Source organism: Podarcis filfolensis, assembly GCF_964270895.1.
Source record: "Podarcis filfolensis genome assembly, chromosome: 1".
Classification (NCBI taxonomy): domain Eukaryota; kingdom Metazoa; phylum Chordata; class Lepidosauria; order Squamata; family Lacertidae; genus Podarcis; species Podarcis filfolensis.
Window position 1 is genome coordinate 56,623,563 of NC_139604.1, and position 20,577 is coordinate 56,644,139.

Genomic DNA, 20,577 nt, shown 5'->3' on the forward strand with positions numbered 1-20,577 from the left:
AAAGATTGACAATATCATCAAGTTTATTACACAATTTCCAACCTATCAGAAAAAGACAAACAAATCAAATCACGAAGAACAGGGGTGGGTGAGTTGAGAGGAACCAAGGCTATGTTTCTGTTGTTTCATTTCTTTCTTTTCTTACTTCCATTATTTCAAAACAAACTAAAAATGTCCATTATGTAAAAAGCAACTTTTCCAATCATCAATTTTTAATATATTTTACAGTTTAAGTTGTCACTCCATTGCTTACACAACTTTCCCCGTTTTATTTTTTTTAAAAACCACATTTAGAGCTGAGCACCTCTGTGATCAACAGTACAAAAGGAGGTGCCACATCACACAAGAACATCCTTTGCCAGACACCACCCCCTCCGCCTTAGGCCACAACATTGTTCTGTGAGACAAAACAGGGTCCTTCTACAAGGGAGGCTTCACCATGCAGCTGAACAATCACATTAAGTGTTCATGAACACAACAGATGCTTGGCCTCACTACTGAGATCCAGTTGCTGGAGACTGCATATTCCAGGGTGTAACGTGTTACCTTGATTTTAAGTAACTGGGTGCTCAGGCTAGGATGGAGCAATGAAAGCTGAAAATGAACACCCGAAGGGTTGCAACTCAAAGATGAGAGCTTAAATCAAGAACTCTGCAGGTGCTTTTGTCCCATAATGCTCCGAACAAGCAGGTTTTTGCTGCAACTGGTCTCAAAGGGCTGCCTGGTGACTAGAGTGGCTCCAGAAACCCTACTTACGATTACATAACACAGCTAAATATGGTGGTGTGAAGAGACGCCTCCCACTGCCTCTAATCGTCTCCCTAGACTGGCATGCCAGAGATCAGTGAGGTATGGTGCTATCTGAAGCAAACTCATGAGTGAACCACTCCAAAAAGGAACTCCTTTTAAAAGGAGGCAGGGGCCAAGGAAAGCTCTGGACCTTAAATCAACACGTTCAACAAGTACATCACATAGAATTTTAAAAACGCTTAGGGTGTGCTGCATTCAGTAACTTCCAGGTAGCCCCAGCTTGACTTTGCCCCTTTCCATTCTATGGTCTCCGTTCACAACACTTCCTCTACAACAAGGAAGGCGGCAATCTGGGAGGGGCTGGCCCCAGAAACAAAGGTTTACATCAGAAGTTACAACTGGAGCAGCTATTGCATGAAACAAAGCGAGGAAAATGGTTAGCAAATCAGTGGAAAGCGGACCTGCAGTAGCCAGATCTATTTTTTAAGGGAAGTTCAACGTTGCGAGCCGGTTGACCAACGCAGGCCCCTCTAGAAGAAGCCAGGTAGAAAGGAGGTGACATTTTCCCACAACTAAAGGAGGAAGGGAGAAGAGGGGTGATCCGAAGAAGCAGCCAGCCTGCCTTCCATCCTAACAGGGAAATACTGTTTTCTAAGCTGTGTACAACGGTGCTGGAGGGCGAGACTGAAGCTGCTTTGGAAGAAGGATCAGATTTAAGGAGGAATGGATGCCTCGATGCCTAAGAAAACAATGCAGTGTGGATCGTGGACACGAGTTCCAGGAAGAATAGGGTCAGACATCTCATACTGTGCTGAAGCACCAGTTTTTCTCGCAGGAGACGAGCTGGATGGGCTCCTTCCCCAGTGCTCCTAAAAAAGCCACGGAAAGGAAAGAGGCGAGAGACCTCTGTGGAAAGCACCATTCTCTTTGGGTCCAAGAATCCATGGATTGAAGTGGCCCCCTGGTCACGGTGGCTCAGACAACCAACCCCTCCCACCCTCCAAGTCATTCAGTGCTTCTCCATCAAGCAGCAGCGACAGCACACAGGCAGAGCTCAGGTCCCAATACCATGGTGTGCCAGATGGAGTTCTGCAGGCAAAGTCCCTTCCAAGGGGTCCGGAAAGAGCAGAGGGCAGTGGGGAGGAGGGGGTGGAGAAGCCTCCATATTTTAGTCTTGATTAAGGAGAGGAGATAAGAGTCCATAAAAACACTGAATGCTTCCCACGCTCCTAGAAAGAGACAAAACAAAATTGGAAACACTAGTAAGTTCTATAGCACTTTCAAAGAGGTTTGTTGAGAATTTTGCCTATTAACGTTGGACTGTAACTCCATGGGGAATTCACAGTTATTTCCACATGCAATGGGGAACCAAAGCTACAGGCTTGTCTTAGCTCATGGTTGAACTGGACTAGGCTCAGCACTTTACCCACTGAATCAAACTTACTCTCGAGTCAGACTCATTGCCACCTTAGGTGCTAGTCACATTCAGAAAGTAAGAGGGTGGTGAGATTGCAAGGCTATGTTTTACTTATTTTTGTAGTTTCTACTCCACTTTTTATTCCAGGGCACCCAAGGCAGATTGCCATTGGAAAAAAATGGCTAATTTTCAAGTTAGAGAAGTTATTCTACCAATACTAGTCTGTGATGCCCCTCTTGGAATAAAAGATCTGAACTCTTTTTTTTGCAATTGCAATATATAGACTGGGCCCTTGACACATTTACCAAGCATCTGATTCTAACCTATAGAAATACCGTAGTTTTCGCTCCATAAGATGCACCTAGTTTTTAGAGGAGGAAAACAAGAAAAAAAAATTCTGAACGAAACAGTGGATGTATGATTTTTGTGGTTTATGCTGTGGCCATAGACATGTGATTTGACGGTGAGTTTGGGGTAGCCCAATGCAAAAATCCTGAGAATCCATGTGGATCCATGATTTGTAACCACTGCTTCCTTTCAACACTCCCTTCCCTCTTGTTTGCCTTAGTGTCTTTTCCTTAGCTGAAGCAGTTTTTTGCTTTTCCTTTTCTTCTAATTTAAACCTCACTGCTTTAGTCTTCCTGTCTCCTCTCCTTGCAAGTTTGCTGTCTTTACCTCCCCCACCCCCAGGCAGCCTCCTTTATTGCTAGCATCTCTTATCTCCCTCCTGATCGCTTGCCGATCAGCGGCTTTGTTTCAACACCCACTTCCCTCTTTCAAAAAAAAAAAAAAAGAGCATGATCTGCTTTTCGCCCCTGGGCAATTTCGCTCCAGGGACCATGCATTCGCTCCCTAAGATGCACAGACATTTCCCCTTACTTTTTAGGAAGAAAAAAGTGCGTCTTATGGAGCAAAAAATATGGCAATCCACTGGTCACAGTACAAGGAGTAAGGAAAAGTACCCTAACAAAGTTGCATAGTTGGCCTGAGACACATAGTTATTCAGAGCCCAGCGGAATATATTATAAATCTACTAAGTTAGAAAATAAACAGCTCAAGTATGTACTCAAAGTGCAAGTCAAGCAGGGAGCAGACAACTCCCTTATTTTTGAAAAAATCTTACCTAGCAGAACATACTGCATGGAGAACACAATACAATATGTATTTGCCCTGGTAGCTTAAGATCCATGCATGACCAGTCCACTCACTGAAGAGAAGTATGAGATTATGCCATGGAAAGTCTTCCAGAGCATAAGGGAAATCAATCTTACCTAGCTAGCATCTACAAGAGGGATGATACTCAACTTGAAGAGAAGGGTGCTTTTTTCGGAAAGGAAAATACACTGGGTAGGGCTGGAGGGGATGGGAAAGGTAAAGCACCCTGGAAACATCTCTCACTTCTCTCAGTGATGTCGGTCTCTTTCTCTGTCCCTGTCTCTATGTCGCTCATGCTCCCGGCTTCTTTCCTGGAAATAGTCCTCATGCCGATCTTCATTATGGACGACGTCTCGGTGCCTCCTACTGCTCTCACGAGACCGACTGGGTGATCTATCCCGAGACCGGTGCCGCTTTCTGGAAAACAATGAGGTATCTAGTTACTGGCAAGCTGTAACAAGACCCTTTCCCCTCCCAAAAGCACTTATTCCTACCTGGCTGTACAAAGCCCAGGAAGGGGACCAGAGCACAACTGAGACTAGCTCATCAGCAACATGAGTGACAGTAGCTGGATGACTTGGCAATAACTGTGCCTGAAGCTCACCTGGAGGAGCTGCTGCTGGTGCCCATGCTGTAAGACTTGGCTTCAATGCCATGAAGACAATCCTTGAGTGAAGAGATAAGGACTCTACACCGCTCATCATTTGCGACACGTGACTGTTTAATCACAGCGATGGCTGTGAGCAGGGTCTCAATGGCATCACTGTAGTCCCCTGCAATATAACAGAGCAAAGGCGGCATGGTAAGAGTGAGGCGAGGAGCAAGAAATGGCAAGAGGTAGCAAAAGCCAGCTCTGGTTACCTGCACTGGCACCAGACACAGCTTTGGAAATGGCACTGCTGGAAATTGCTCGATTCCTGTTCATGATATCTTCAAATTCAGCTTCACTGACAGGAGGTGGCAATGGGCCCAGTTCCCGGCTGTAGTACACAAACACACACCCATCACACACAGAGGATAAACAGCTTCAAGCAGAACTATGACACAGTTCCTTATTCATAGACATGGCAATTCAAGGCCTTTCAAAACAGCAATGTGTGGTTGACCAGGTACTGCCCCCCTCCCCAAAGCAGACATTAAGTAGCATCCTTTAAGAACCAAGTTGTCAGCTGTCGTGCCCTAGAGCTATGCAAGGCATTTTCTACCACCACCGAGAAGGTGGTTTCATGTCTAGTCGAACCATCACTCTTTGCATAAAAACAAAATAACTAAGCCCCTGGAGAATTAGGTCTGCAGCCTTGCTAAACAAGAGGCTTAGCTACTGTTCTTTGCACTACTTAGTTTTGATTTTTTTCTTCTCAGATTCCTGGGAATGGGCTTGCTCTCACCTGCTGTGGTTGTATGCTGCAGAGGTCTTGTTATAGGTGTCTGGCGGGGGCCCCATTGCTGCATTGGGTGGGGGGAAGAAGGCTGGGTTGAGGTGCAGCGCAGGTGGCACGGCCCCAGGAGGTGGCACAGTGAGGTGTGGAGGAAGTCGAGGGGGAGGGGGCATGAGGTGTTGGTAGTGGATTCCTGGAGGGGGAGGGGGAACCCCAAAGCTTGAGGAAAGAGGAGGGGGTGGTATGGGTGGAGGTGGCAGCCCCATGAGAGGAAGCGCAGAAGGAGGGCGGTTGAAGAAAGGCAACACAGGAGGCTTCTCAATGCGTGGCGGCGGCACAGCATTCTCTGTCGGAGTGGCTCGGCCATCTACCGAGTCGGAGGAATCCCTTGAGTGAGCCCTCGGAGGCACCCCTGTCAGACATCACAGAAGAGGAAAAGCGCTCAACACTGTAGCAGTTGGGTAGGTCAGTTTTCTGACAAAATAACCCTCTCCCCGCTTTCCAGTAAGTACACCCATGTCAACCATCATGCCTCTGAATTGCAATAACACCTTGCCCAAATATCAGAACTCTTATCTCATACATGTGAGAAAAGGTGGGTTTCATTGGTATGTGCACACAGATTTTTGGGTTGATTTGGGCAAATGTTGAGGTATCTAGAGAGATACCTTCCTGCTCTGGAACTGGGCATTCCCAGTCTTGGCCAAGAGACCTGTAAGAGCTCTCTTAAGTGTTGTGTGCTGAGTTGACAGAGATAGTTGTATCATGCACTGATTACGAGTCAGATGGACGGGCAGCATAACATGCTAAATAAATGCTTAACTTTAATTACAATTTACAATAGCAGTGTGTCCAAACTGAACTGAGAACATTTCATTTATGGTCTTAGAATGTCTTGAGTGTATTTTACACTGTTAACTTTCAGTGAAATAAATTTTGCTTGAGCATTCAAGTAATACTTATCATTCATATAGTGCTTACAGTGTGTTCAAAATGCTTTATGTATTAGCACAGTAAACTACCTAATAATCCTACTTGACAGATCTTTATTGCAAAGATTCTAGATAGGTGTTTAGGCTGAAAAAGTGTGGCTTACCTAATATTACCTAGTGTCTGAGCTTATAGCCAAGGGGAAATCTGAACTGGTGTCTATGTTGTTTACATCTCAGCCATAGTCAGTATGTTATATTTTATATAAAGATATATTAAAATATTCATTTTTAATATAACTGATTAGAACATCACATACTATCAGAGACAAATGTATTGAACTTTCTCATTTAAGGAAAAGCAAAATCAGGAAGCTTCAAGAGAAAAGAACGAAAATGTGACAGACAGCATAAAAAATAATCAAACCATGCTGAATATAAGGGGAATATTTGACTAACCCACACTTTAGTACAGTGACAACTAAAATAGATGGTGTTGTATCCAATGCTGCATGAGCAGAGTTCAATGTGTTAATGGAAGCCCAATGTGCAAACGTAACACCACAAATGGGTTATCATTTGATGACTAGGAACTTGGAAGTTGACTTAATCCAAGTCAGAACATTTACAATTCTGATTCTGTGATCGACACATCTTGTTCAGGATAGTCTACACTGACTGGCAGTAGCTCTCTGGGACTTCAGAGAAGACTCTTTCCAATCCTACATGGTGATGCCAGGGATTAAATATGGAAACTTCTGCAGACAAAGCAATTGTTCTACCCTCTGAAAACTGCAGGCAACAGTCACAAAACTGTACATGAATGGCGTTCTCACTGATCTAATTCTCTGAACTAATTATGTAAAATGTGTCTGAAATTCTAGCTAACACTATACAAGCACTGGATTATGCAAGAATGGTCTTCTTCAGTAAAATCACTAATTGGCTGTAGTGTTATCCCTACTCCTTTCCTATTATAAGTATTCTAATGAGTGGAAACCTGAACATTCTAACACTACACAATTATACAGAATCCTCAAGACCCATAATTTTGGGAGATATGCTTAACTCCCACTCCTCCCCCTGTCCCCTGAAATAATGGCCTTAGGAACCTACTGCTTAGTGAATGCACTCAGCAGAACATTTGGTTCTTTTAGTAGAATTCTTCAATAAAGTGAAATATTAAAACCTAATATGCCAATCTCAACTACCCTGCAATATATGCGCATACGTTGCTTTATATAAAGGCAAATATCAACAGGCTTATATACATATTGCTGCTTTTAAGTCACTGAACTACTTCCTGAACACCTACTGCAAACTGAGTGTTTTCCGCTACATCCAGAAAATAATCAACATTTCCATTCTCATAGAATACAAAATGTAGATGCAGAGAAGTCTCTGAACCTTAATCTGTAATACAAACTGCATCTCCTTCTACATAAAATAAGCAACTGAAATAAGCAACTATCTGTGGAATGGAAGAAAACTTATGGTCCTTCTGAGAGCAATATAGTTTTAGATACATCAGCAGATCCTGACTAATGAATTAAACTAGATTCAGTTGTCATGAATACTTCTGGCTACAATTAAGAAATCGACATTCTTAATAAATGCAACGTTAGAAAAACAAGGGGACAATACCCAAGTACTGGAAGGCAATTAATACTATCCACCATTGCTCCACCAGGCTAGTTGCTTGGCCTCAAAGTCAGAAAGCTTCCTAAATCTGGAAACATGATTCCTTTATTCTTCCCAATGAAGAGTTATTGACCCCAGAGAAATAATCAAGCCATGCTGACCAAAGTACTGTACTTAGAGTCAACTTTATTTGACACAAACCAAGATGGCAATAATATGGAAGGGCATTACAGGAAGTATTTACAAAGATTTACAATGTCTGCGTAAAGCAAAAATATATTATTTCAAAAACTCCAGGTTAAAAAAAGCTGTGTCATCTTAATTTGGAATTTCAATGTACAATAAGCTCAACTATAGTATGTTATGAGATTTGATACATTATTTTTTTTTTAAATTAAGACCTTTATTCAAGATAGAGAATCTAAAGCATAATTGAAAGAAATCAATAATCAAAAGAACTAAAAAAAAAACTAAAAAAAAAACATTGGAGAGAATGCTGAGAAGATGGATTTTGAAACATATTGCGATCTTGTCCCAATGTGGCAAAATTAATTAATTGCAAATATAGCTGAGAAACATTTCAAAAGAAAAAAACCATGATCATACAATTGCAATGACACACAATAATTAGGGACACAGAAATCTGTTATACCATCACCACATGAGACTTGGTGACAGCAAGTCTGGGATAATCTAATAACATTCATATTTCAAACTCAGCACGTGTCTGAATTACATTAAAAATTCACTTCATGGTCACCGAACGGAAGCCACTTTTAGGTTTCCTTTGTGATAAATAGGAGAGTGCAATAAAGAGAACTTCAAACGTTTAACTTGTGCATGTGTTTTTCTTTATCGTACTGGCTTGTCTGCTTTACAGTTCGCCACTTTGGGGGCTAGAGAGAGGCAGAGTGTAAATAAAATTACTAAAAACAACAAATTTGTATTTCTCAGGCCCTTTGGGCGAGGAATCACAAAGTGGTGGAAGTCATTTACGAAGGCCTTGTCAAAAATGGTGACGTGCCATGGTTACTGTCAGGCGTTGCCATTCACCAGCGCGACCTCCTAGTGAAGATAAGATAAGCCCCTTTAAGCAGTTTTTCACAGGGAAAAGCTTGATGAGGGCTAAAAGCAGCTCTGCTTCATCTTATGATTCAGCAACACTGACTGACCTTCCTACCACGGAGAAATGGACCACAGGCACTATGACACTCCGTGGAGATAAGGGACATAGGAACAACATGACTTTCTGCACTGAAATTCAGTCAATTTCTAGGGCAGAACATGGAGGCTATTAAAATGCAGCTGCGCTAAAGATGACAAGGCTGCAACTCTACAGTCAGTTAAGACTATGACAGGATCATACAAAACGGTGGATCCTAACTGTTCAGATTAATTCTGCAAACAACAGAGGAAACTGTCCTCTTCTCCACTTACTAAGTCAGATAGTACATTCAACAGCATACCTTTCACAGAAATTGACAAACAGGGCCATCTATTATGGTCCTCCTTTGCCCCCCTGGGCTCCTTTAGGAGAAAGGGTGGGATATGTGTTTTATAAATAATAATAAATGAATTATATGACCAAGAGGTAAGGCCCCAGCTGGAGCATTGCATCCAATACAGGGCACTTTACCTCTTCAGGGCTCCACAAATTCTGGAGAAGGTTCAGAGAGGAGCTGGGGGTGGTCCTAGCTATAACAGCTTCAAGAGCTTAAGCCCATTCAGTTTCAAGGGTGCCTCAAATCATGCAACATAGAAGGGGATAATAAAATCTACTTAGGCGTCACTCAGCAGCAACAGAAAAAGAAAATATACATGGACACTCCCTGGATATTCACAAACATCCAAATTGTTTCTGGCTTAAAGCTCTCCTCAGGTTTCTCTAAGACCTAACCAATGCCCTGTATTTCTGCCTTGTTCCCTACTTAGCAAACGCAACCCCCATCTAAACTTACTTTTTCGAGCCTGAGCCTCAAACTGTGCAAGATTCTGCCGGGTAGCCAACTTCACTTCCACTTTATCTCCATTGAGAATCTTCCCTGGTAGCAGCTCCAGAAGTTTGTGGACGGAGTTCTCAGAGGCAACCACCACTTCTGCGTACCTGGTCACAGAGGAAAAAGAACTGAAGACTGTCAGCAACTTCTAGTAAGGAAAACCATCTAATCCAAGACAAGAAATCTTCCCCCACCCAAGGTCTACAAAATGTCACTGCTATATAGCATTGGTGGGTGGGATGGGAGGAAAAATTAGACAGGGCCACACCACTCCCTCTCTCTCACCACCTCATCTGCTCACACATATGAGCTCACACCATTCATTACATTTATCTCTCTCGCATACACACAGATGCATTGAGGGAAAACCTCCCATTTGTTCCTATGTGAGTGCCCCCCTCCGGCAAGGGGTTTCATCCCTTTATCTCCCACTGCAGTACTTATCCAGATGAAGTTCCTGTGCCTCCAATCTGCTGCACTTCTGTGATAGCTTGGGAGACAGAGAGCTCGCTCCACCAGGGTTTGAAATTAGCGGGCACCAGTCACATTTTACAATTGCCCTTTTGCAACTTGATGGAGATGTTCAGGCACCACTTTTGGTGCCTAGCATCTCCGTCTGTCTTTGTTTTTTGCTGCTGCCCTGCTGCCAGGTGAACCAGGTGTTTGGCAGGGTAGAGAGGTAGCAAAAGACTTGTCTTTTGCTGCCACACTACACTGCAAACCTCCTGAGTCACCCAGCAGCAATTTTAATTTTTATTGCTGTGGGGCTGCCTGGTCTGGTGGGGGTGGGGGGAGCAATAAAAATGGCCCACTACACATTTTGGTTTGGCACCCACATGGCTCCTAGTATTCCTATCCCAGTTTCTAACACTGCCCTCCACAGCCAGCCCAGGAGCCAAGAACAAGAGGCTGTGGAGGCTGGATGGGAATCCTCTGATGGCCAGATGTGGCCCACAGGCCCAAGGTTCTCTCATTCCCGATTTGATTGATTTCTCAGGCCAACCCCGCTGTCCACAAGCACAGTGTCATTAACAGTGCAGAATTTTCAGCTCCATGCCCTCCAAATTAAAGCTGTCATTAAGAGCAGCAGCAAATAGCACATTGACAAGGGATCGCTCTGCAGAATTGGACAGAGCCCACCGCCTTCGTGAATCACATATAACAAGTAGTCATTTAGTTTGAAGGCAGTGGCATCCAAACCGGACAGTTACAGGGACTTCTAAGGCCACCTTAAAAAAATAGCAAGAAAATCAGACTTATGTGCACACCATTATCAACCACACTGGTCCCTAGATCATTCCTCCCAAAATAACAGCCCCTCATGATGGGTCCTTTTATGAAGCAGTCTTGGAGTGCTCACCCTTTGGACTGGCCATTGGCTCTGTTCTCGGCAAACTTGAGTTCCACCACATCATAAACACCCACAGAACGGATTATTCGGGTCAGCTGCTGGTCAGTTGTCCACTATGTATGAAGAAGCAGAAAATTACATTATAACCTGAAACCTTTTAGAGAACCCACATTAGTAAGAGAACTCATCCTTCTCAAGCTCCTATACTGTTCCTGGTATAGTCTAATGAAGGAACATTTGATTAAACCCCTCCCACTACAGTCACTTTTGGAGCTGCAGATGTGTGAGCGCGTACATGTGTGAACATGTATCTTCCTAGAAGATGAAAGTTCTACACAGACCTACGTAATTGAAGGAGCAGCAGCAGCAATCCCTTTCCCAACACATACCACAGGTATTAAAGAGAACTGCATGCACTTAGGGCAGTGATCAGTCTACACACCCTATATCATGACACAGCAGGCCCAATATGACTTACTCAGGTCCTAAGAGATTCATTCATAGGAGAAAACTCTCATACCTGTATGCCAGCTACAGAAAATTTTGTGAAAATGTCTCTATCACGGCGTTTTAAGGGCCTCAATTCTACTATTATCATATTTTCTGATGTATCTTAAATGTGTTAAATCCTCTTCTCTTAAAAGTTACCCTGCTAATGCAAGAGAATCATATTCTCCACCTCTGAGATGCACTGCTTTTTAGCATAGTACGGAATACTATGTTGCTGTAGCTTATTTATTTGAAGCCACTGTTGAGTCTTTGTGAGAAAAGCAGGATAAAAATGTCCTAAACAGAGCAATGTGTCATAACGAACAATGCTTCTAGTTATTTATCCAATGTGTTGTGAGGACTGAGGTTGGCAAGCAGCATAAAACCTACCCACCCACATGGGGCTCTAAACTCTATTAAAGAACAGTGCATCTGCAGTAAGATTAAAGTGCAGATGCAGCCTTTCCACACAAATGTTTTGTTTTTGTTAGGCCCTTTACTTTCTGCTCCGATTATGGAACGCACTCACCCAAGAGAAGCTGCCTACATAAACAGCAGCCCTCTTATTACGCAGCCCACTGTAGGTATACAGGATAGCAGGTGATTTGCTGTTTGGCTTAGGAGACTGCTCTTGACGGTTTTCGGGTGGTGGCTCGGAGCTGCTAGGGCAACTTTCAGAAGGTTGTGAGCTGGCAGCTAGCACGTCGTCATATAGATCCATCTGGTCAGCATTACTAAACTCAGAGTCCTAGAAGACACAAGATATTACTGAGCACACGCAGAGGCAAAGCAGGGCCAATTCTCCACATTAGTTCTTTTCGTCACAGAATAGTAGCACACCTATATCAAATAATAAATTCTAGAATTTAAGTAATAACGTAAAACCTGCCTCTCAAAAAGAAGCATGCTCTTTTTGCTAGTTGCAAGGAAGAGCAAAGAGCATAGTAGGACTAGCTATTTCATGTAGCCCCAAGCACCCCATCATTTTCTCTGAGATGAGGAGAATGCATGTTTCACTGCCATCTATTACTGCACAAGACATTTTGCCTCTCCATTCTTTGTGGAGGACTGGGTAATCAAACCACATTTTTACATCCCCCCCTCCCCCAATCTACACTGTGTGCAGACCCACCTCATTTTCCTCACTGCTCCAATGAGGGGTGTTTCCTTGTTGCATATATGCAGTGAAGGAGACTATCACATATAGTATAACCACCAACCTCTATAAGAGGCCACTCAACTTGGCAGAAAGGCCTCTTGTTTTCTTTCCCTATTTTGGATTATTTGAGCAGAATCATGTTGTAGGCTGTTCATGAAAGGTGATCAGGTTGTGTCAAGATTTATACTGAACCCCACCAGAAATCAGCCTCTACATTTTTCTTCAGAGGAGTTAGGTATCATGCAGTATTATTTCATCCTCACAACACTTAAAGAGTCACTGTCAGAAGCAAACAATTATATTGGAACTCTAATGATATTTCACTGGTCTTCTGAAAATGTAGTTATAGTCTACTGTGATTCACACTGCAATCCTTTGCTAGCTAAAAAAATGCACCGTAAAAGAATTCTAATACATGAATATGCACATTATGCACACACATGTATAATTCCTGTCAGCCTAAAGTTATCTAGAAGCTGGAAATATACATATATATTTATGCCAGTATTATGCAGAGTGGTATATAAAATTTTCATCTTCCCACGCAACATAATCTGGCCCAATTTGTATACACAGCAGCAGCTAGAACATAAAGCTTGTACTGCCTTTTAAAACCAGGGTTATTTTTCAGATTTTTTCCTCTTTTCCTTTATGCCAGTTTTAATATGTGTGTCTGTTTATATACTCAAAGTCGCTTTGTGTTCCTCTGGTAAAAAAGCAACTAATAGATTGAATAAATAAAACAAATACACATTACTATTACTGTAATTCACAGATTATTGTAAGGTATGGCTTCCCACCTGAATGATTCGTCAATGTTTTAAACTAGCAAGACTGCAAAAACTCATGCAGCATATAAACAATCAAATTCTAGCATTTGTTATGGGTCTGAATTCAACTACTTATCCTATGTTATCAAGAACATCAGAATTCTGGCATGTACTGGATCATGGTCACTGTCTAATTTCAGATGGATGTGCTTAACTCTACTGAAATCAGTCAAACTTTTAATCACAATTAGCCTGTTACATAGTTTTCAATGGGCTTTAGCCTGAGTATGCTAAATTGGATTAAAGTAAATATATTGGGATGCAGGTCACAACCATTTGTTGGTTTCATAGAACTAGTGATATGCTTGTTACATTCCAATTATCCAGAATAAGAGAAACTTGGGTGTTATTTTAAACATAACAACAGCTCCTGCTTCAAGCAATCTTTATAAAGTCAAATACTGGGAAGTCTTCAAGTAGAAAGTAGTACATGCTACAAAAAAAATTACTAGCAGTAGAAATAGTTTTACATAGTAGTACGAGACAAATCTGCAATAAGGAATGGATATTACGCATAAGAAAAAGAAAAGCTACTACTAACAAAATGTTATCAATTAAGAACAGCAGTGATACTAAAGGGCGATAGGAAAATCAAGTCACTTCAACATTTTCAAGCTATCAGCACTTAATTCTATTTTTAGGATACCTCTTAAATCTGCAAAGCAGAAGATTGGAAACTTACTTATTGTTAGCTTCCTGACATCAAAAAAAAATTTATTTAGATTTCCTCAGTAAAGACCACAGTGCAGCTTGTGATACTCACTTTCAACTAAACTAAGACAGTAGGGGCACAAGACCACTCTAGCCTTGTAGCAAATACTGACTGCCATTGCAAGGCAATGAAAAGCCCACACCATCAGAAGAATGTCCCCAATAGCCTCCAAGAACCTAAGACAGAATCACATAAACTACAGGGGAGGAGAAAACAGTGCATATCCAGCAAAACCACCCACACATATACTACAAAGTAGTTTCCTGATGACTTATCATCAGGAACAAGGGTAGTGGCTGTTGATGATGCTATTGAAACCTTCCAAAGATCATGTTAAATGTGTTTGCAAGCATTCATGTGAGCAAGACCTGCACATTCTTCGTTATCTGGTCATGTCTCACACAGGTAACACCTTTTATTTTATTTGATGTATTTCTGGGCAGTTTTTGAACCATGCAATAGGCCTGACACAAGAGTTCTTCCCTACACACAATACAGTATAGTCTCAATAAATAATACAGACCTATTTATTTTCAGCAACTTCCCTGCAACACCTAGAGATTCTCTTTCCACTGGCCACGGTTCCCAAGGAGACAGTGCTACACGTTGTGTCTCTTCAGACTCAAACTGCATTCTTTTGATACTACAATGCTGATATCCCCTTTTTCAAGGCAAGAGGGAATTCCAGAGTTTATTCATTTCTAATTCCACAAATAGAGAATTGATGATTTACACAGTTTTTCCCTGCATCCTAGATGGCTCTCAATTTTGTCCTTTTTTGCCAAACAATATTTATTGGAACTTGAAAAAGTGAATCAAGACCATTAGATGCAACTGGTAAACCAAAGACACGACAGCATACAATTTCTTTTTTAGCAGTATAGGAAGAGATTTGGGGTCAATTTTTGTTTTACCCCTACCCTAGTACTTCCAAGTGAATCAGGAACTGTTAAAACAGTTTTCAGAGTGAGTTTTAAAACCTTTTGAGTAAGAAAAGACTCCATATAGGAAATATCCAGCTGGAATTTCACTGGCTTCATACTTTGCTTTTCATTACTTTGGACCCTTTTCAAATTTGAAATATGACTATCTTATTTCTTTTTACAATCAAAGTTCAATTCCATGGAAAGCCCAACCCTTTTCTTCAAAATTTAAATGCACGAAACTTCATCAAGAGTTTCCCTTCATTTGTGGAAGGGATGGCTCCTGCTGGAGGGAGGCCGAGATGGCCATTTTTCCAGATTTCCTCCTGCTGCCACCTCCCATGCAGTTCCAAAGGGTCTTCCTCAACACCCTCGCCTCAGAGCAGTTGTTCAGGGGGCAGGAAGCATCAGTGGAGATTGCTTTTCCTTTCCTCCAATGGGAGCACAGAATGAGAGAAGTTCTGCCTGCAGGAACTCTGGACCCAAGCCACAGTATGTGCTTCTTTACTTTTGCATGGCACAGAGGCTTTGAATTCTCTACAATGTGTATTTTTCATGAAGCTGCATTTGAAACACATTCTTGTTTGCACTCTGAATCTGCAGAGGAAACAAATAGTTTGTTGAAACTTTGATCAAATCTTTAGCCTACTTCCATACATTGAGATTTCCATTTCCAAAACTTGATCCTAGAACACAGTGCTATATTCTTGGCTCAACTATTAATTTATTGTAAAAACCCATATCCTGCCTTTAAGGGGGGAAAATGGAATCAGGGTGGTTTCCAAAACAAAGTTTCATACAATATCTTAAAACATAAAAGAGCAGCAATTCTAAAAAATAGTGGTAATGAGCAATTGTTAACATGCCAGGTCGAAGAATATAAGTAATTCCTGAAAATCACATAAAGGCACAACATTAAACAAATTAAACTGAGAGTGGGGAGAAGTCAAAAGTCTTCTTAAACAGTCATGTTTCTGCCTGCTACTTAAAAACAGTGTGAAGGCCTGACTGATCTCATTGGGTAAGGTATTTAATAAGGTGTGTGCCACAACTGAAAAGGCTCTAAGTTGACAAAGGCCTCCAGATGAATCCCTACACACAGAAAGCTCACAGGCTCTTGGTCCAATTGTTCTTGTTATTTAGTCATGTCTTCTCTAGTTCTTCAGTGGATTCTCTTATGGACAAGAAAGCTTACAGGCAACTTTTGCATATCTGGGTCCAAAGCTGTATTCCCACATCCATGTAATACTACTGCACTAGTGAAGTTGTGGTGTGCTGCTAATGCTGCTAAGATGGAAGAAAAGGAAACTAATGAACAAAAATATGTTGCTCATTAGCATTCTATCCAAGGACCATGAGTGTACATTGATAACCATCATACTACCTCATAGGAAACAGCACACACCCTCCACCGTTAGACAAGCATGAATAACCCTCCTGCCAAAACACACAGGGACAGAACTCTGAAATGAAATGGTTAGCATACAAAGACAACCCATTGAAAAGCTATGGGAACCAAGTTACTCTTAAACGAGGGGAAATAACATGGGCAGCAGCATCCATTACATCAGAACCCACTCCAGAGAGGATCTGGGACTGGGCTGGGCCATAGCTGAAAGGTAGAGCATCAGCACTGCATGCAGAATGTCAAAAGGTCAATCCCTGGCATACCAGATAGGGCTGGGAGATACCCTGGTCTGAAAATTCAGAGGGCCACTGCTAGTCACTGTAGACAATACTGAGCTACAGAGACAAATGGTCTGATTTAGTATAAGGCAGCTTCCCATGTTCCTCTAGCAGAGGTTCAGGTACAGCCCCAACTGAAAAAAAGAGCACAGCTAATCATACTCTTGAACAAGCACGTGGAATGACAAGGTGCCACACACCAAACACGTGACAAGACTCAGCACATAAACTATTCTGGAATACATGTATTAAAAAATATGAGCTCTATGCACACAACCTGATCAGATTGGTAAGGCAAATGAACTGGGAATTCAGCATCTAATGTGAAGACAGTTCCCTGCTATCCAGTGGAAAAAACACTTGATAACCCACATGTTTTGCACCATGGGAAGGAGCCCTACTCCTACACAAATGGAACATTTACACCTGCACATAGCTCACATCTGTCAAAACCATTGTGGTGGTGCAACTTTGCACTTGTGCAGCAGCCAGTGATGTCACAACTATGGCTATGGGTGAGATTCAAATAAGAAAAAGAAAGGAAGAAAGGGCAGGTGTCCAATGTTTAGTATGTTTTCAGGCTCTCCAAAAGCAGCCTGTCTCATTGCTCAATACACAAACAGCTAAGAAGTTCAACTCCTGTACTTACAAAAGGAGATGCATACTAGTAAGCAGGTCCCCACGAAAGGTAAGCAGTGTGGGGAATAAGCCATACATAGTAGCAAATAACCCACCACAAAACACCACCATCCAAGTTGAAGTTGCTATCCACAGCCAGAGTACGCTCCCGCCCCCACCTGTCCCCAGGGAAGCTCCAACCATGTACACTGTGAAGAAATGGGGAGTACATTTTCTCTATTCTTCTTATCCTCCTACAGATCAAGTGTGGCTGACGACATCATTGGCAATAGATGATGAAGAAGCAACTATAGGCCTATAAATACTGTTCTTTCTTTCTCACCATGTACACCGATAAGGTCACATTCAAACAATACATTTAAAGCACTCTTAGGGTGCTGATAGTTGTTAGGAGACTCCTATTCCCCTCCCATAACTTCAATTCCTAGAGTTCCCTATGCAGAGGGACTGATTGTTAAACCACTGTGGGAACTGTGGTAGCTCTGTGAGGGGAATGGGGATTTCCTAACAATTCTCAGCATGCTTAATAAACGACAGCTCCCAGAATTCTTTGGGAGAAGCCATGACAGTTTAAAGTGGTATCATAGTACTTTAAAAGTATGCTGTGAATGTGACCTAAATCTATCCACTGGGGAACAAGCCAATATGGGTGAAGACTGGGTAAGCACACATTAAAGAGGAGTGGCTAAAGGTATACAGAATGAAGTGTATGGTAGGCAGAAATACTACAGGAAATAGACATAGCGCACACAATGAATGTGCACAAAAGTCATATAAAGTTTTTGAATTATGTAACCAATACCTGAACAAGAGGATTTGGTCCTCAATATATTTTATGTTTCTTCTCTTGCCACAACTAGGAATTTCAAATAAATATATAAAACATATTTGTCTGAAAGCTATAATGGTGTCATCTACACCAGTGATTTGTTGTAATTAAAACTTTTTCAGGGTAGAACACCTTCGCCAGAACAGATTACCAAGTTTACAAGAGCAATCCTTTACTCTAGAAAACTATTGTAGAAATATGAAAACCTCTTATAGATAAAATTAATTCATTACATACTCGTATTATACTTCTTTTACTCGATAGGGAACAGAATATTTAAAAATGGGGTACTATAGGTAGAATACAATAAATTTTCCCTGATCAAGTGGAACATTTAACATACACCCCATGCCTTCCAGAGACAAGCATCCATCCATCTAATGCTCCCAGAGATGAAATGTGGTCATTACCTAGAGTCATGCAGTCAGAAAAAACAATTAGTGCAGCAGCAGAAACGCTGTGTGATGTTGCAACAACTTCACCAGCATTCATATATTCAAAATTACTGAAAACAGTGAAGTGCCTTTGCACTAGTTGTGAATGCAAGATGGCATGTACATGAATACACCTGAATGTACACCTGACATTGGAGGGAATTAGCACTGGGCACCCCTAACGTCAACCCAAAAGAGGAAATGTTCCTACACATTCCAAACCAAGATACAGGAAAGCTGACATATAGGTATTAATCCTCTCTTGTAGACCAATCAGTCTAGTGCTATAACCACATACAGGGATACACAATGAGCATAAACTAGAACCCTTGTGAAATGAAACTTATGCATAGTAGTAAATAAATCAACAGGAAAGAATGGGTGTGACCAGGAGTTAAGGATGGGACAAAATGGAGATGAAATGCTGCTGCTTGGAGGTGGCAAGATCAAACTTGGGACCTTGACAATATAAACTATATGCTTTATCTTTACCTGGAGTAAGGACTATGAGTATTGCACATGTAGGAAGCCCAGATGTGCTTAACTACAATGCCCATCATCCCTGAGCACTAACCATGTGGCCCAGGACAGAAGGTAGCAGGGGGAGGCCTAAAGCATATGGAGCTATACGTTCCTCAGCCCAGGTTTGTAGGAATATCGGGTGCTGGTTTAAGGCAAGTCAGACCACTGTCCATATAGCTTAGTATTTGCTAGACTGACTGGCAAAGGTTCTCCAGAGCTTCAGACAGCAGTCAGTCACTATCTGGAGATGGCAGGGACTGCTCTTGGGACCTCCTGCGTGGTTTGTTGTGCTCTGCCACTGAACAATGCCACTAAAGGAGTTATTATGAACAAACTGGCTGCTGGTTGCCATGTTTCTGTGGTTACAGTATAATTCTGTTCAGTGTAAGTTTGGTTCCAGTCCTACTGCTTATGGAATTGCACGGCCTTCTTAATGTTCTATTTAAAGTAATACATAAACACACACTTGAAACACATGTGGGTGTTTATTTCTATTTATTTATTTATTTATTTATTTATGTATTTATAATCCACACTTTCATCAAAATATACCAAAGTGGTTAACAGCATATAAAAATAAAAGCAGCAAAAAGCATCAATAAAACATCATTAAAGAGAAAAATTGTATTGCAAAGGCCTGTACTGTTTAGGGTTTTGTGAATTAATGTAAGTACCTTGAACCTAGGCAGGTAACAAACAGGCAACCACAACAGCTCCCTCAGCAGCAGAGTAGTATGCTGCTCCTTTGAGCAGTCTGGCCACTGCATTCTGCACAAATTGAAGCTTCCAGACTAGATAAAGGGTAGCCCCACATAAAGTGTGCTACAGTAATCAAGCCTTGAGGATTGAAATCAATAGGGAACAATATACACCACAAACCAGATTTGATTTCTAGTGCAATGCACTCTCACACAAAGTTAATACATCAGACAGAAAAGGTTATCCTGTCTTCCCACTTCTTTCTCCCATTAAACACAGTCATTTCAATAACTAAGATGACCCAATTTATAATTGTAACAAAAAATATTAGGTATAAGCAGGCATGAAAAGTAGAACTGTAAGGTGGACTAAAGTTGCTGTTACCTACACCCCTAACATCACTTAATTGTTCACTTTTTAGGCTATAAAGAATATGTACTGCAAGCAATGTGTGCACAAAACTGAAGGATCTTTTCCTATGAAGGTGCTAGTATTGCCTGTGATTAACTGCATAATTGCCTGTCAGTTTCCATGTTTAATTTTTTTGTGTCAATGTGGTGCAGCGAATGGGACAGAATACTATGTAACTTGAAATCACATATGCAGGAGCTACTGTACCAACCATCTTGGTCTGCTCACTGACCCAGGTTACATATTTCTAAAAGATTCAGCATCCTCAACTGTTATGTTAATTTGATTCCAGGAAGGCACCTCTCACTTGAGAGACTACGTAGACTAACATGCTATTACTTTCTATTTCTATCATGCTGTAACTTCCTATTTCTTTTTTTAAAAGGAAGACTTCATACATTCCAAAACACACACGCACAAATAGTGATTCAACATTTCTTCCAACATGCATTCATTTGGTTCATGATGTTTTCTTTCCTGTAGAGTAAAACAATCCACACCAATTGGCAAATGTGAGGAGTTTATTAGGAAATCTCCAGTTATAACGCTGATTTAACACTATTCACTTCTCACTCAACAAACTTTTCACACAACGGAATTTGCTTCTACAGAGATTTTCGTATTT

General features: G+C 41.5%; 1 protein-coding gene and 1 long non-coding RNA gene across 6 annotated transcripts in view; one reads left to right on the forward strand and one right to left on the reverse strand.

Annotated features, from left to right (window-relative positions):
- Nucleotides 1-20,577, reverse strand: part of CPSF7 (cleavage and polyadenylation specific factor 7) — a 21,466-nt gene continuing 889 nt past the window's right edge. For all 5 annotated transcript variants that reach the window (XM_083580823.1, XM_083580827.1, XM_083580825.1 and 2 more), the window contains exons 3-10: nt 11,638-11,856; nt 10,629-10,732; nt 9,230-9,375; nt 4,711-5,113; nt 4,184-4,302; nt 3,927-4,095; nt 3,566-3,739; nt 1-1,979 (exon numbers count right to left, since the gene is read on the reverse strand). In XM_083580823.1, coding sequence (XP_083436949.1) covers nt 3,571-3,739; nt 3,927-4,095; nt 4,184-4,302; nt 4,711-5,113; nt 9,230-9,375; nt 10,629-10,732; nt 11,638-11,856 — 1,329 coding nt within the window. In that variant the 3' untranslated portion in view covers nt 1-1,979; nt 3,566-3,570. The remainder of the gene's footprint in view (nt 1,980-3,565; nt 3,740-3,926; nt 4,096-4,183; nt 4,303-4,710; nt 5,114-9,229; nt 9,376-10,628; nt 10,733-11,637; nt 11,857-20,577) is intronic.
- LOC310746968 lies at nt 5,043-8,104 on the forward strand. Its single transcript, XR_014540822.1, has 2 exons — nt 5,043-5,162; nt 5,987-8,104. It is a non-coding gene; the product is annotated as an uncharacterized lncRNA (long non-coding RNA).